General features: G+C 45.4%; 1 protein-coding gene across 2 annotated transcripts in view; it reads right to left on the bottom strand.

The window, feature by feature from the left end:
- The window catches only part of SLC35F1 (solute carrier family 35 member F1), a 486239-nt gene that overhangs the window by 422146 nt on the left and 51689 nt on the right, over positions 1 to 12404 (bottom strand). Inside the window, exon 1 of one of the 2 annotated variants that reach the window (XM_067702263.1) lies at positions 3150 to 3839. The exons of the other annotated variant lie outside the window; for it this stretch is intronic. Within the exon in view, the coding sequence (XP_067558364.1) occupies positions 3150 to 3322 (173 nt within the window). The 5' untranslated portion in view covers positions 3323 to 3839. Of the gene's footprint in view, positions 1 to 3149; positions 3840 to 12404 lie in introns of those variants that run through there. 2 annotated transcript variants of the gene reach the window in all.

Genomic DNA, 12404 nt, shown 5'->3' on the forward strand with positions numbered 1-12404 from the left:
CTCAATAAGCCTTTAAAGAAAGGGGAAAGGATATGGAGATATACTGAGGAAATAAAATGATGCAGGACAATGTAAGGCAGATTGCATTAAGGTAACACTGCATTTTCATTCTAAGCTTCTTGAAAGACAGTACGTTTAATTATTAATCAGTACTTCTCCCTTTACCTATCCCTCGGTAGGCAGGATACAGACAGCATATGTGCTGGCATTTCTTCCTCTGGGTTGGCAGGTAGCTACTGTTACAGGCTGTGACCAATGGCAGGCAGTTCACCAGGCTTGCGGTGCTCACAGTCTGACACTCCTCGTCCCAGGGCACCATCCTCAGTCTCTCAGCACCGCCCCTCTGGCCCAGTGGGATGCTCAGAGTAACTAATAGTGGTGCAATGCCCCACTCAGTCACTGAAGAGACTCTACTGGCCAGCTCACAGCACTAGAACGCTGCCAACAGTATATCTGCATGCCCAAAGTTAGAGGGATATTTTTCATATTGGCTCCAAACTTCCAGATTTCCAACCTCACTTTCTGCTAGCAGCTAAGTTGCTGCATGCCAGAGGTAGATGAAAGGAAAATTGTCCAGAAGACTGTTAGTTGATAGGGCAACGTAGGTGAAGGAAATAGAAGTATTAAGGAAAGAGGAAGAGGAAAAGAAGACAAAGAAGCAAAAAGGGATCTTTAGCTTTTAGAAAATGAACAAAGATGCTTATGATATGGCACCCAATGGGCCAGCCTTAAAGCCATTACTGCCTAGTCCAAGATACCTGGAGGGTTCAGACCAGAGGGGAGCCACACCTAAGTGCTGGCACAGGAACTCGAAAATTCCACTCCCGCCCCCCATCTCTTGCTTTTACACAGAGCCCAACCATTCAACAGCCACAACTAGTGCTGTCTCCTGTTGACATAATCATGGAGCAAAAGCCAAGCCCATCAGCATGCTAACGAAATTACTCCACCAGGATTTTTACACTTATTCTGATTTTTTTCAGTCTCCTTACCAAAGGCGCTCCTGCTCCAAGAAATATTTTCTTCTTATCCTTTAAGGCTAAGGAAAGATCATTTACTTAATACAAAATATCACACTGAAAATTCTGAAGAACTTTGAAAGACAACCAAATGTTTCAGTTGAAATCTAAAGGCTATAACCCTAGGGTTCCATTCACAGATGTATCTGCCAGGAAATGTCACGGACCCAACCTTTCAGTCTAAGTTCCTCCTCTATAAAACTCATGTCACAGATCACTGAAGGCTAGTAAAATACAACATTCTCCCCTTGATGTACCATGACTTCAATTAACTTGTGTACGATATTCCCACTGCCCTCCCTTAGACAACAGAATTCGGTTGAATAATGAATTCGTGTAAAGCTTTGTACTTTCCCAAGTCTATCTATTTCTCGAAACCATGATAAGAGAGGTAAGACAAGTACAAAACACATTTTACAAATGAAGAAACCAAGAGCCATGGAGATGAACAGCTCTGCCCCAAGCCACGTGGCAAGTCAGCGGCAGAGGAATGATGACAGACCAAGCCCCTCAGCTCCCACCTCGGTGCTCTTGTTATTCTGGACTCTAAGATCCATGAAACATTAAGAAATAACCTGCACAGAGTCAATAATAACTTACAATCAAGCAAAGATAAATGAACAATAGCACCAGTTTTTTCTCAGCTTGATGAGGGAAATTAATAATTAACATATTCTGCATAAAAATTTAAACAGCCAATGCCAAGTCATTTACAATTCAAAAACATCACAGGTATTCAGAAAGGATAGGAAGCCCACAGAATATGTACTGAGCCAGCATCTTCTTGATTTATTCTGCTCATTATCTTTTTTAGATGTAATATGTAATATTTTGGAAGGTGTTATTCTAAGCTACAAATCAAAAGGAAGTAAAGGGCTTGAGTTTCTATTACCAACTCCTGTCTCACTTCAGAGTGAATTTCTTCTCGTTTGATAATAAGTGGAAACACATGGAAGTACCCACAAGTAAGCTAATATACGTTAAGTCTTCACAGGTGAAGACTCCTTAATGGTTTGGGATTTCATATGACTAAATTAAACCATACTCCGAAAATAAGGAGCTTTTCAAGCTTCTATTTCTGTACGTATTTTGTGCTCCCACTAGAGCTTTCAGCCCCAAAGAGCTCGAGGTGAATCCCTGGGGGGAATCTCGGCTACCCCAAAAGAGTGCCACACAGAAACCTGTACGCACAGAGCAACCTTAAGAGTTACCCCCAACAGATGCATCGAAAGGCACACACGCACCCAAATAAAAACACACACAACCAGTTCTCTATTTGATTTTTAAGTGTCAGCTCTTCAACCATTTCAAGTTACTTTAGTAGAAAAAGTCCCTTTCGCATCACGGCCGACTCAGGGGCGCCAGGGGGGGCCCCATCTCACATCAACCCGGGTTCTCATCCTAAACGCCTCGTCCTTGATCCATCCACTGCGCAGATTCCAGCACTGGAGGCGCCGGCCACCAGCGTTCGCCTCCTCTGGCTTCGACACAGCCAGGAGCCTCCTCCTCATACCCTTCCCGCAACATTTCTGCACTTTGCCTGGGTCTGACCCAGGCCTGTAGCCTTCCCATCCCCGCTCCCAGCCAGGAAGAGTCGGAGCCGCAACTGGAGCGCAGGGCGGGAGAAGTGGGTCCCCGCGCCGCCCGCCGGGTCTGTCTCCATTACCCCATCTCCCGGCGAGGGGCTGGGATACCTCCGGGCGGAGCGCGAGGCCGGCGACTTCCACGCCATCCCCGCAGCCCTGCGCCTTCCCGCCTCCTCCCCGGCCACCCCCAGGTCCGCTCTGGCCCCCGAGCGCAAAGCTGGAACCCGAGTGGGAGAGGGACGCGAGGCGACACGCGTGTGCGAGGGTGTGAGCGCGGACACACAGCAGCCAGGCTGGCAGAACCCCGCCTCTCCCCGAACTCCCGCCTCGGACCAGCCGGCGCCCGGGCGCTCCGGGGCTCCCCGCTCCGGGACAAAGCTGCCGCGGCCTCTCCGCCAGCGCGGGGCGCGTCGTCGCCCGCTCTCCTCAGTCTCCCCAGACGCGACTCCGTCCGTCCCAAAGGGCCTCCGGGCCGCCCGGGGGATGGAGGGGTCCCCGGGCCGGGCGCCCGCAGCCGCAGCCCCGTGCCCCCGCCGCCGCTCACCTGTTCAGCACTTTGCGGATCCTCTGGCGCACGCCGGCCCGGGAGGAGGCGGACAGGCTTCCGCCGCCGCCGCTGCCCTCGGCCGGTAGGTTCTCGATGGTGGTCACCACATGGTTCGGCGGGGCCGGCGGCGGCGGCTGCAGCTGCTGCTGCTGCGGCTCGGGGGGAATCATCGCGGCGGAGGCGGCGGCGCGGCGGCGATCAGAACGCTGCTGGGCGCATCGTGCGCCGGCTCCGGGCCCGGGAACGCGCGGAGGACTCTGCCGGGCGGCCGCGGCCCGGGGAGGCGGTGCTGCCTGCCAAGCGGCGAGGCGGGGAGGCACCCGCGGCTACGGCCGCCGCCGCCGCCGCCCAGCCCGCCACTCACACCTCTCCAGTCCCAGTGTGCGCACCCTCGCTCCGCCGCCGCCGCCTCCTGCCCCAGCTCTTCCCGAGCCGCGTCCTCAAGTCCCGGCACGCCCCGCGAAGTGGCCGTGAAGGGTGTCGCGCGGGGGCGCCGAGCGGCCGGTCGGCTTAGGAGACCCCAGAGGAGAGAGGGGATGGGGCTCCGGGCCTTGGCTTCTCTCCCGTTGCCCAGGTCTTCTCGGGGCGAGCGGCGGCAGTGGCGCTGGCGCCGCCTCAGCCGTTCCCCCGCTCGCTCGGAAAGCTGCCGTCTGTGTCTCACGGAGTGAGAGACCGAGAGTGAACCCAAAGAGCCTGGCGGGGGCGCAGCGCCGGCGGCGAAGGGGGGCCGGGCGGGGGACGCGCGCTCTGTTCTCGCCAGAGGGCGCTCCCGAGGTGCCTCGATGCCGCGACCCTCCCGCCCCCGTCCACCAGAGGCCCACGGTCTGGGTTGCTGTGATTGTTTTCTTTGGGGGTTGTTGTTGTTTGTCTGTTTGTGGGTCCCCCCCCCCCGCTCGTGAGGTTGAAAATAGATCCTCCCTCTTTAGTTAGAGGGAACTCCCCTCTCCTGCCGAGATGCTGCGGAAGCTAGCACCACTTTCCCGGGACGACAGGATGCTGAGAATGGGCGCCGGCCCTGGATTACAAAGCCAAACTCGAGTATCCTAAATATTACACCTACAGTCACTATAACGGGCCTGGAAGAAACTGGAGGAGAAACAACTTCTCACAAATAATTCATTCTGGGGACTGGAAAAAGCATATCAGACCAACTCAACGTCTCGGTTTCATAACACTGTGAAGGGAATGTAGGCAGATTTGAGTTCCAATCGTGCCTCTAAAACTTATTAGCAGAGACTCCCTAAACAATTTACTTGAATTCTCCTTTGTGCAGCGGGACTACTGTCTCTCTCCCCGCGGTGCTGTAAGAGTTAAATGAGGGAAACCACCCAGCAGGGGGCCCTGACAGCTTCTTCAGTGGCGCTACTACCACAGATCTCCACTCTCAAAAGGGAAAACCCCTGTGTATCTGGCTCAGAAATCTTAGACCTGAACACGATATTGCCACCAAAGGAAACTGATTCTCTGTCCCAGGCATCTCTCAGACCTATTGATCTAGATCCCAGTTAATAGTTGACTCCTAAGAGAGAGAGATTTTTCACATTTTTCTTTATCTAGACTGCCTGGATAGAGATCCTATAGTGAAAAATGATACACATTTAACATTTTTTTCCATTTCAGTGCAGTATGTGGAATTATTTGCCCTGTATATGTTTAATAGGTAAGTATATCTACAGAAAAGCAAGCTGATACCACCACTGAATGCAAATGCACTGGAAACCAGCAAATAAAAAATACTAGTGAGGGCTTCCCTGGTGGCGCAGTGGTTGAGAGTCCGCCTGCCAATGCAGGGAACCCGGGTTCGTGCCGCGGTCCGGGAAGATCCCACATGCCGCGGAGCAGCTGGGCCCGTGAGCCATGGCCGCTGATCCTGCGCGTCCGGAGCCTGTGCTCCGCAACGGCAGAGGCCACAGCAGTGAGAGGCCCGCGTACCGCAAAAAAAAAAAAAAAAAAAAATACTGGTGATAGGATGTGCCACAGAGAAGGGGGTTGAGGAGAAAGCTAACACTGAAAAAAGGGATGGGCTGTCTGATTAACAGAGGAGAAAAGGGAGACGGGAGGATAAAAAGAAGATGAGATTCAGTTTTTTGGTTAAGAAGTAAGTTACCATTCCTTTAACAAGATTGGGAGCACTTTTTTTTTTTTTAATCATTGAACATGTGAGGAAACAGCTATCCAAAAACACTCTCTAATCTATGTTTCAATTTATTAAAACCCAGTTACCACCTGAAATATCCCTGAAGTCTTTTTCTACCAAAATTAATTCAAATTAGAACATTTTCCCCTTTATAGTTCACACACTGTCCCATTCTTTCTCAGCAATCATTCTCATATTTTTCCACCTCAGATTTGTACAGGATGCTCTGAAGAATTGTTACGAATAGGATCAAGGTTTGTAACCTCATGGGCATTAAGATTCTAATAGTTCATAATGAGTTTGCCCTTGGAGGACCCACCAAATGTAGGAGATGAATGAAATGCACTTCAGCTGAACCTGACAACAAATCATGGTTGGAGTCTCTCTATTAAAACAACATTTATGGTAATTTCAGGTGTCTGCCTTGAACGTTTGCTTCAGTGCCCTCTTCCTTCACATTTGGCTTGCTTCCATTTCAATGTTTTTGGCACGTCACAAGTGCTGTGTCTGCACTTCAATGTCAGCATTTGCACATGGTCATTCCTCTAGAGGGACCACTGAATGCAAATGATCTAAATCTCCGCTGAATCAGGAAGGGAGAAAACCAAGATGGGAGAGAACAGGATGAGAGATGTAGAATTTCAATCTCGCTGTTAAGAAAAGACCCAAAAGCAGTCTCAAGCACCATGTTTTTATTATTCATTATGGTAAAGGAGATACAACAGCAGTTCCCTTCTTATCCTCCAATTCTGTGTTTCATGAGCATCTCCTAAAAAGGAGCTGAATTGCGTTTGAGAGACAGAGAAACAGGTATTAAAAGCGCAAAGGTCAAGTGGTGTGTCAGAATGGAATTAAACAGAAAAGATGAGGGGAAGGCCTATTTCCCTTTTTCCCCCCAGCTGCCTCTTTGGCCTCAAGGGATGAAGGCTGTCGGCTGGAGTTTTTAATAGTGGCATGTGGATGCCAGGGTCATACTTGACTGCTCAGTTTACCTCTCTGACCAGTTGTGGTTATGGGCACATCACTACTGCAAAATTTCCATTCCACTCTTCCCCTTACATCATCCAAACCTCACTTAAGACACACACTAGCACTGTTGAATTCCTTTAGGAAGCAGAAGTTGAATCTCAGCAACACTTTCTCTAATGTTGCTGATTTTGAAGACACTTCCACTCGTGTAAGGAAGAGTAGACTTTGGTCTGTGATTCAGACCTCAGTCACCAGGCATTATGACCAATCTGTTTAGCATAGACCACACCTGTGTGTTTATCCAATTAAAGCTTCAAAGTTATGCTTCAGAAGTGATGGATGATTCTCTCCAAATTGCTCAACAGTTGTCTGGAATTGCTTGTACTACTGCAAATACCCAGTGCCCATGTACTTTCCCCGTGCCACTCTCTCACTCTTTTTCTTTCTCTCCTAAGTCTGGTTGAATCTACACAACAGACACTACTAAACGCATGGCATCTAGAATGATAGAGCTTCAGAGTTTCATTCACTTAATTGAATTCACGCAGGAGAGAAGAAAACAAAGCTGGTGGGAAATTTGTGGAGAGGGGAAAGGGAAAAAGAGTAGAATGGGTAGGTCTTAACAACAAGTGAAAAAGAAAATTTCAAAAAATGGTACTTATGAACTCCAGTGATAACTGAGAGCTGTTCAGGCCTGAGGGGAAAAGTAATCACAGTTCACTAATTGTCTAAACTCCAAATTGTGTTTGCTGAGCCATAACAATGCAGACACTGCATCTTGATCAATAAGAGAATCAGCTAAGACAGTGGAAAGTGATTGCTTGTGGTGAAGGGGAAAATGGTGGAGAGGTGGGGAGAGGCACCACTGTTTTGCTTAACGAAGCCATAGGATCGACTCTTTAAACCATGTACAGATATAAATTTGACAAAAATAAACATTTTTTCTAAAGAAAGGGAAAATACAGAAGTATAACTCTGACATTTTTTTTCTCCATTGAATTCTTGGTGTTGTCAAGGCACCTTCCTAAGCAGATTGCAGCTAAGGGGGAAAAGACGGGGTCGCCATCAAGAGCTGCAACAATTTCTTAGTTGAGCTGACAAATAACTGTCACAATAAATCTATAGACAGATTCATTAATTTGCTAATTGTGCTTCCATTCTCTGGAGATGCCTATCCTTTCCTCACTGATAAACCTTCAGTTTCCCAACAGAGAGATTCAGCTACAATTCAACAAGTAATTTCTTGTCTTTTGGGTTGACATAAAATCATAGGATATAATAAATGGTGAGACATCATTTTCTAGTTAACATCTTCTGGCAGCAAAGTGGGGAAGGTAGGAAGATGGTAAACAATTTTTTTTCACTTTACAAATCAAAAATTAAACACGGTTGAGTTTATTCATTCAGTTGGATATAGTAGATTTTTTTTTCCCCTTAGGTTTGTAAACATCGGTGAGTTGTTAAAGTCAATGGGAATAAGTTATCTCATACTGGGTATCTTTCAACATTACTTGGTCAAATAGTGAGAAGGCAAATAGTCTACCTCTAACCCAATAACAATTTCTCTTTTATTTATAAATTCTTTTTATTTTTAAAGCATTTCTACTTAATCTTCCCAAAAAAATACATGAAAATATATTTGTGATATTTTTGTTTACTCAGAAACCCAAGTGAACTCCTAATTTTGTACCTAACTCCAGTTTCTTATTTTGTGACTCAGACTTCAACATGCCATATTCTCTATTTGGTAATAAATTTTAAAGAGGCCAAAAACCTTACTGAAGGCCAATTTTTCTCAGGGCTAATTTAGTTAGAGCTGACTTTGCAAGATCATTAGACCCTGTGAGCACTAGTTACTTGTGTATTGATTCAGTCCTAAAATAATGTCTCTGTCACCCAGCACTGAGGTGTATACAATTCAAAAACAACAACAAACAGCCACAATGTTCTATGTGGAACCAGCATAAAGGCCACAGATTTCTGGTGAGATCTCAAAATAATGAGTATTATCCAGCCTTAGAAGCCAGCTAGCATTCTTGTGTCAGTTCTGTCTTGAGAGCAACTAATCCTACTGCATTAGTTAGGACATATCCAACTGCTAGTAGCTGAAACCCCTGGCTCAAATCGGCTCACACAATAGGAAATATATTGTATCGTAGAATGAGAAATCCAGGGGTTGGGCAGGATCCAGAATTAGTTAATACAGTGTCTCAGGAATATTACCAAAGACCTAGCGTCTTTCCATCTTTCTCTACCAACCTCAATGAGTTGGTTGTGCCATCAGCTTGGTTACTTCAGGGTTGCCAGAAGATTGCAGTTCTATGTGTCTGATCCAAATACACCAACATCCAGAAAAGAAAGGAGCCATGTCTTCCAGAAACCCATGGACAGACCTCTCTTACATGTCATTGGCCATGATTGGGCCACACACCTGTCCTACACTATGGAGGCAAAGAGGATGACAATACCATGATTGGCTAAGACTAAACATCTGGGATGAAAGGTGGTTTAGGAATCAAACACAAAAGCTACTAACTTTACCTCTGAGACTACTTCTTCTGTAATTTTACTCTTTGACCTCCAAACCAACCTTTTTTGGTGTGTTCTCTAAGAAGAAATGCAATTCTATCATTCCTTCTCAGTTTCTTGGAAATTTTACTCATATTATCAATGGTCTCTTCTCCCTCCTATATATAAAACATCTCCCTTGTCCTGTAGATATTCAAACATACTCAAGTCTCTCCAATCTTCAAAAAAAGATACCTTCTCTAGATCCCACATCACCCTCCCATTTCTCATCATCCTCTCAAAGCCAAACTGTTGAACTTGCCGATTCATTATCCCAGTTTTCTCACTTTTCCTTCACTCCTCAATCAGTCTGGCTTCTGTCCAGTAACTTCACATAAAACTCGTGCTGAGATTATCAGTGATTTCCATGTTATAAAAGTCGACGGGGTTTTTAGTCCTCACCTTAGCCTTTGACAATATTAACTAATCCTTTCTGTGTAAAACAAATTTTCCCAGTGTATCCCATCATGACCCACACGTTTCTAGTCTTATTCTAACATGATGGCTCCTTCTTAGTCTTCTCTATAAGCTCATCCTCCTACACCCAGCCATCAAATGTCATAATTCCTCAAGTCTCAGTCTCTAGACCCCTTCCTTGTCACTCTACACCCCCTAGACAAGCTCATCATACCCATGATTTTAATTATCATCTATATGCCAATGGCTGCCTAAAAGAGAGGAACTTTCTTATTCCTTAGCAACAAGCAACCATCAGCTGCAAGCAAAGACAGGTCCCCAGTGGCTCCTTATCTTTGTTGACGAATACAACTTCACCTGTGAGACTGATCCGCTCATGCCTCATATCTCTGATTGTTACTCTCAAAATCCCAAGCTTTCTGAGTTATCAACCATCACCCCCAGGATGATAGCCATATATCTTTAAACTGACTTGATCTCCCACCTTTCCCACACCCTTAACTTTTTTCTATGCCTTCTAGGACTCATGATATGTTATCAGAAAACTACTCTTTTCATCTTCAGCATCTTCACCTTTCTTTGCCTTGATTGAAATCTGAATGTCCCTTACGACTCCACTCCCTTGGAAGCCCTTTCAGGTGGGTGCTGCTTTTTCTCTTACACTCTACTTAGCTTTGGTCCCAGAACTAGGATAGGAAGCCTCTTGCTTCTTGTTTCTTCTTTCACAACATTTCTCCTTACACTTCTTTAAAATCTACATCTCCTTTGAAATTCACGACATCACACTTGACAACTTACTACCCCTCCTTATTGCTGTCACCTATTGACCTGCTGCCAATACCACTCATTAACGGATCATCTTAGTCCCTGACTCACTTTCTCATTCTACCTGTTCCTACGACGACTTTTGTTTCAACATTCAAATAAATGACCTACTAAATGCCTTGATTCCTCTGTTCCTTAGTTCCAATGATCTTTTCATCAGCTCTTCCTTCACTCCCGTGGTCCTTATCATCACAAAAAACTGAGTGCTTTCTAAAATACGTATATCGAAATATCCTATGCTCCATCACCTCCCCCATCTCCACCACCTCTTCTTTCGCCTTCATCAGTTACTGGCCTCCTACTTCACAGAGAAAATAGAGGCTGTTGAGAACTCCCTCAGCTTCCCACAATCAAGCCTACAAATTTACCTCTTTTGTTCCCTCTCAGCTTTCACGATGGAAGAGGCATCCCTCACCTTTCCTAAGGCTACTCGCATCACCTGTGCTCTGGAGCCTATGTTCTCTCACTTTCTCAAGGAATTTGATCAAGCAAGTACACCTGCCTCTCCTGCAATTTTAAACTCTCCCCTCTACTGTCTCCTTACAGTAAGCATTTGGACCTGTTCAAATCTCTCCCTTCCAAAACAACAGCAACAACAATAACATTACCTCTGAGTTTGTCAGAGGAATGCCTTCTAGTTAAGGGCATTTTATCTCCTTTACTGGGAAACTTCTTGACCATGTTGTCTACATTTGCTCTCTCCTTTTTCGAACCTCACACTCACTTATCACTCTTATGCAGCCGGGTTTCTACCCAACTGCTCCCATTCACCACTCCACAGAAACTGATTTTTCCAAAGTTACTGAGGACCTCCTAGTTGCTAAATCCTGTAGACACTTCTCAGTCTCTATTTTGTTGACTCTTGTATGACGTATAAACCATGTAACACAGGTGACCCTCCTGAAACTTTCTTCCTTTGGTTTCTGTACTCTTGGTTTTCTTTCTCTGACCGATTCTTCTCTGTTTCTCTTGCAGGAGTCTTTTTCTCTGTATGTCCTTTAAATGTGTTCTTTGAGGCTCTGCCCTAAATTCCTCTCTTTTGCTCCACAACCTCTCCTTAGGCAATCTCGTATATTTCTATGGCTTAAATTATCATCTAAATGCAAAGGACTTTCAAATCATTTTGAAATGATTTGTCAGGACAAAGTGGTTCTCCAGAGCTTCTGACTAGTATAGATTACTGCCTACTGCACATCTTCACTTTTTTATCCCACAAACATCTAGAACCCAAAACACTAAACCGAACTCAGTATCTTTCTCCTGAAATAACCTCTTCACAAATTCAGTGAATGGCTGAGATATTGTGATTTATAAGAAAAACATTTCTCATATATTTGGTCTTTGGCCATGGTTCCTGGCTCACAGCTCCTAAAACCCTTGGAATTTCCTAAGTGTTATTATTGTTCTCTGTACTATGACCATGTAATCACTTCTGAGCCTGAATTTTTCTGTCAGTGAAAAATGTAATAATTATGTCCGCAGTAAAGTGTAAATTAAATGAGAGAGCACATGGGAAATACTGGCTACAAACACAGAAAATGCCAATAAATACATGTAATACATATGGAAAGTCCTTCCCCATTCATAGCATGGTTTTCTAATGACTTGTAGAGCTGAGATTCAGTTTCCCAATCTGGGAGCCTGCCACTTGACACATGACAACCTCCACCGTCATGGTAATCAATAAACCAACAGCCATCAAGTGTCTCCTCTGCACAGGACACCAGAATGTGTATGTGGTCTGTAGGCTTCTTACAAAAATATAGGGCATGCCTGCCACATTCAAAGAGCTTAAATCTAAATGAATATATTGGGTTTTTCATAACAGCTTATGATGAAACCCGAACGAACTTTTTGGCCAACCCAGTAGAAACACTCAAAGAGCAGTCATCAGCGAGGAAAGTGAAAGTTGTGGCTGCCATCAGTAAGGCTCCAGACAAACTCTGAAAGTCATGCCGAGGCCAACAGCATCATTGGAAATAATGGCCCAACAGTGAACAGAGAGCCTCAAGGCAGCAGGTGTATTTTGACAACTTACCACTGAAACTTCTAACACCTTCTTGAGGACTAGAAGGATTTGTAACGGAGCTAAGGGTACCAGAGTTCCAACACTGACAACAGTCAACACTCAGACCTCGAGACTATGTCTCCAACTTAGAGAATCACAGTATTAAAATCCGAAATGTATGAATGCAAGTACTAGTTTGACTCATACGTGAGCGTATATGTCATATTTGGACAAAGGCCCTTAGAAAAACATTTGAAATATAATTTGTATATGAATAATCCTTGGACCTTTTAGTTTCAGCTCTAACTTGATCTCCCCAAATTTCCAC

The sequence above is a fragment of the Pseudorca crassidens genome, chromosome 13 (genome assembly GCF_039906515.1).
Source record: "Pseudorca crassidens isolate mPseCra1 chromosome 13, mPseCra1.hap1, whole genome shotgun sequence".
In the NCBI taxonomy this organism is placed as follows: domain Eukaryota; kingdom Metazoa; phylum Chordata; class Mammalia; order Artiodactyla; family Delphinidae; genus Pseudorca; species Pseudorca crassidens.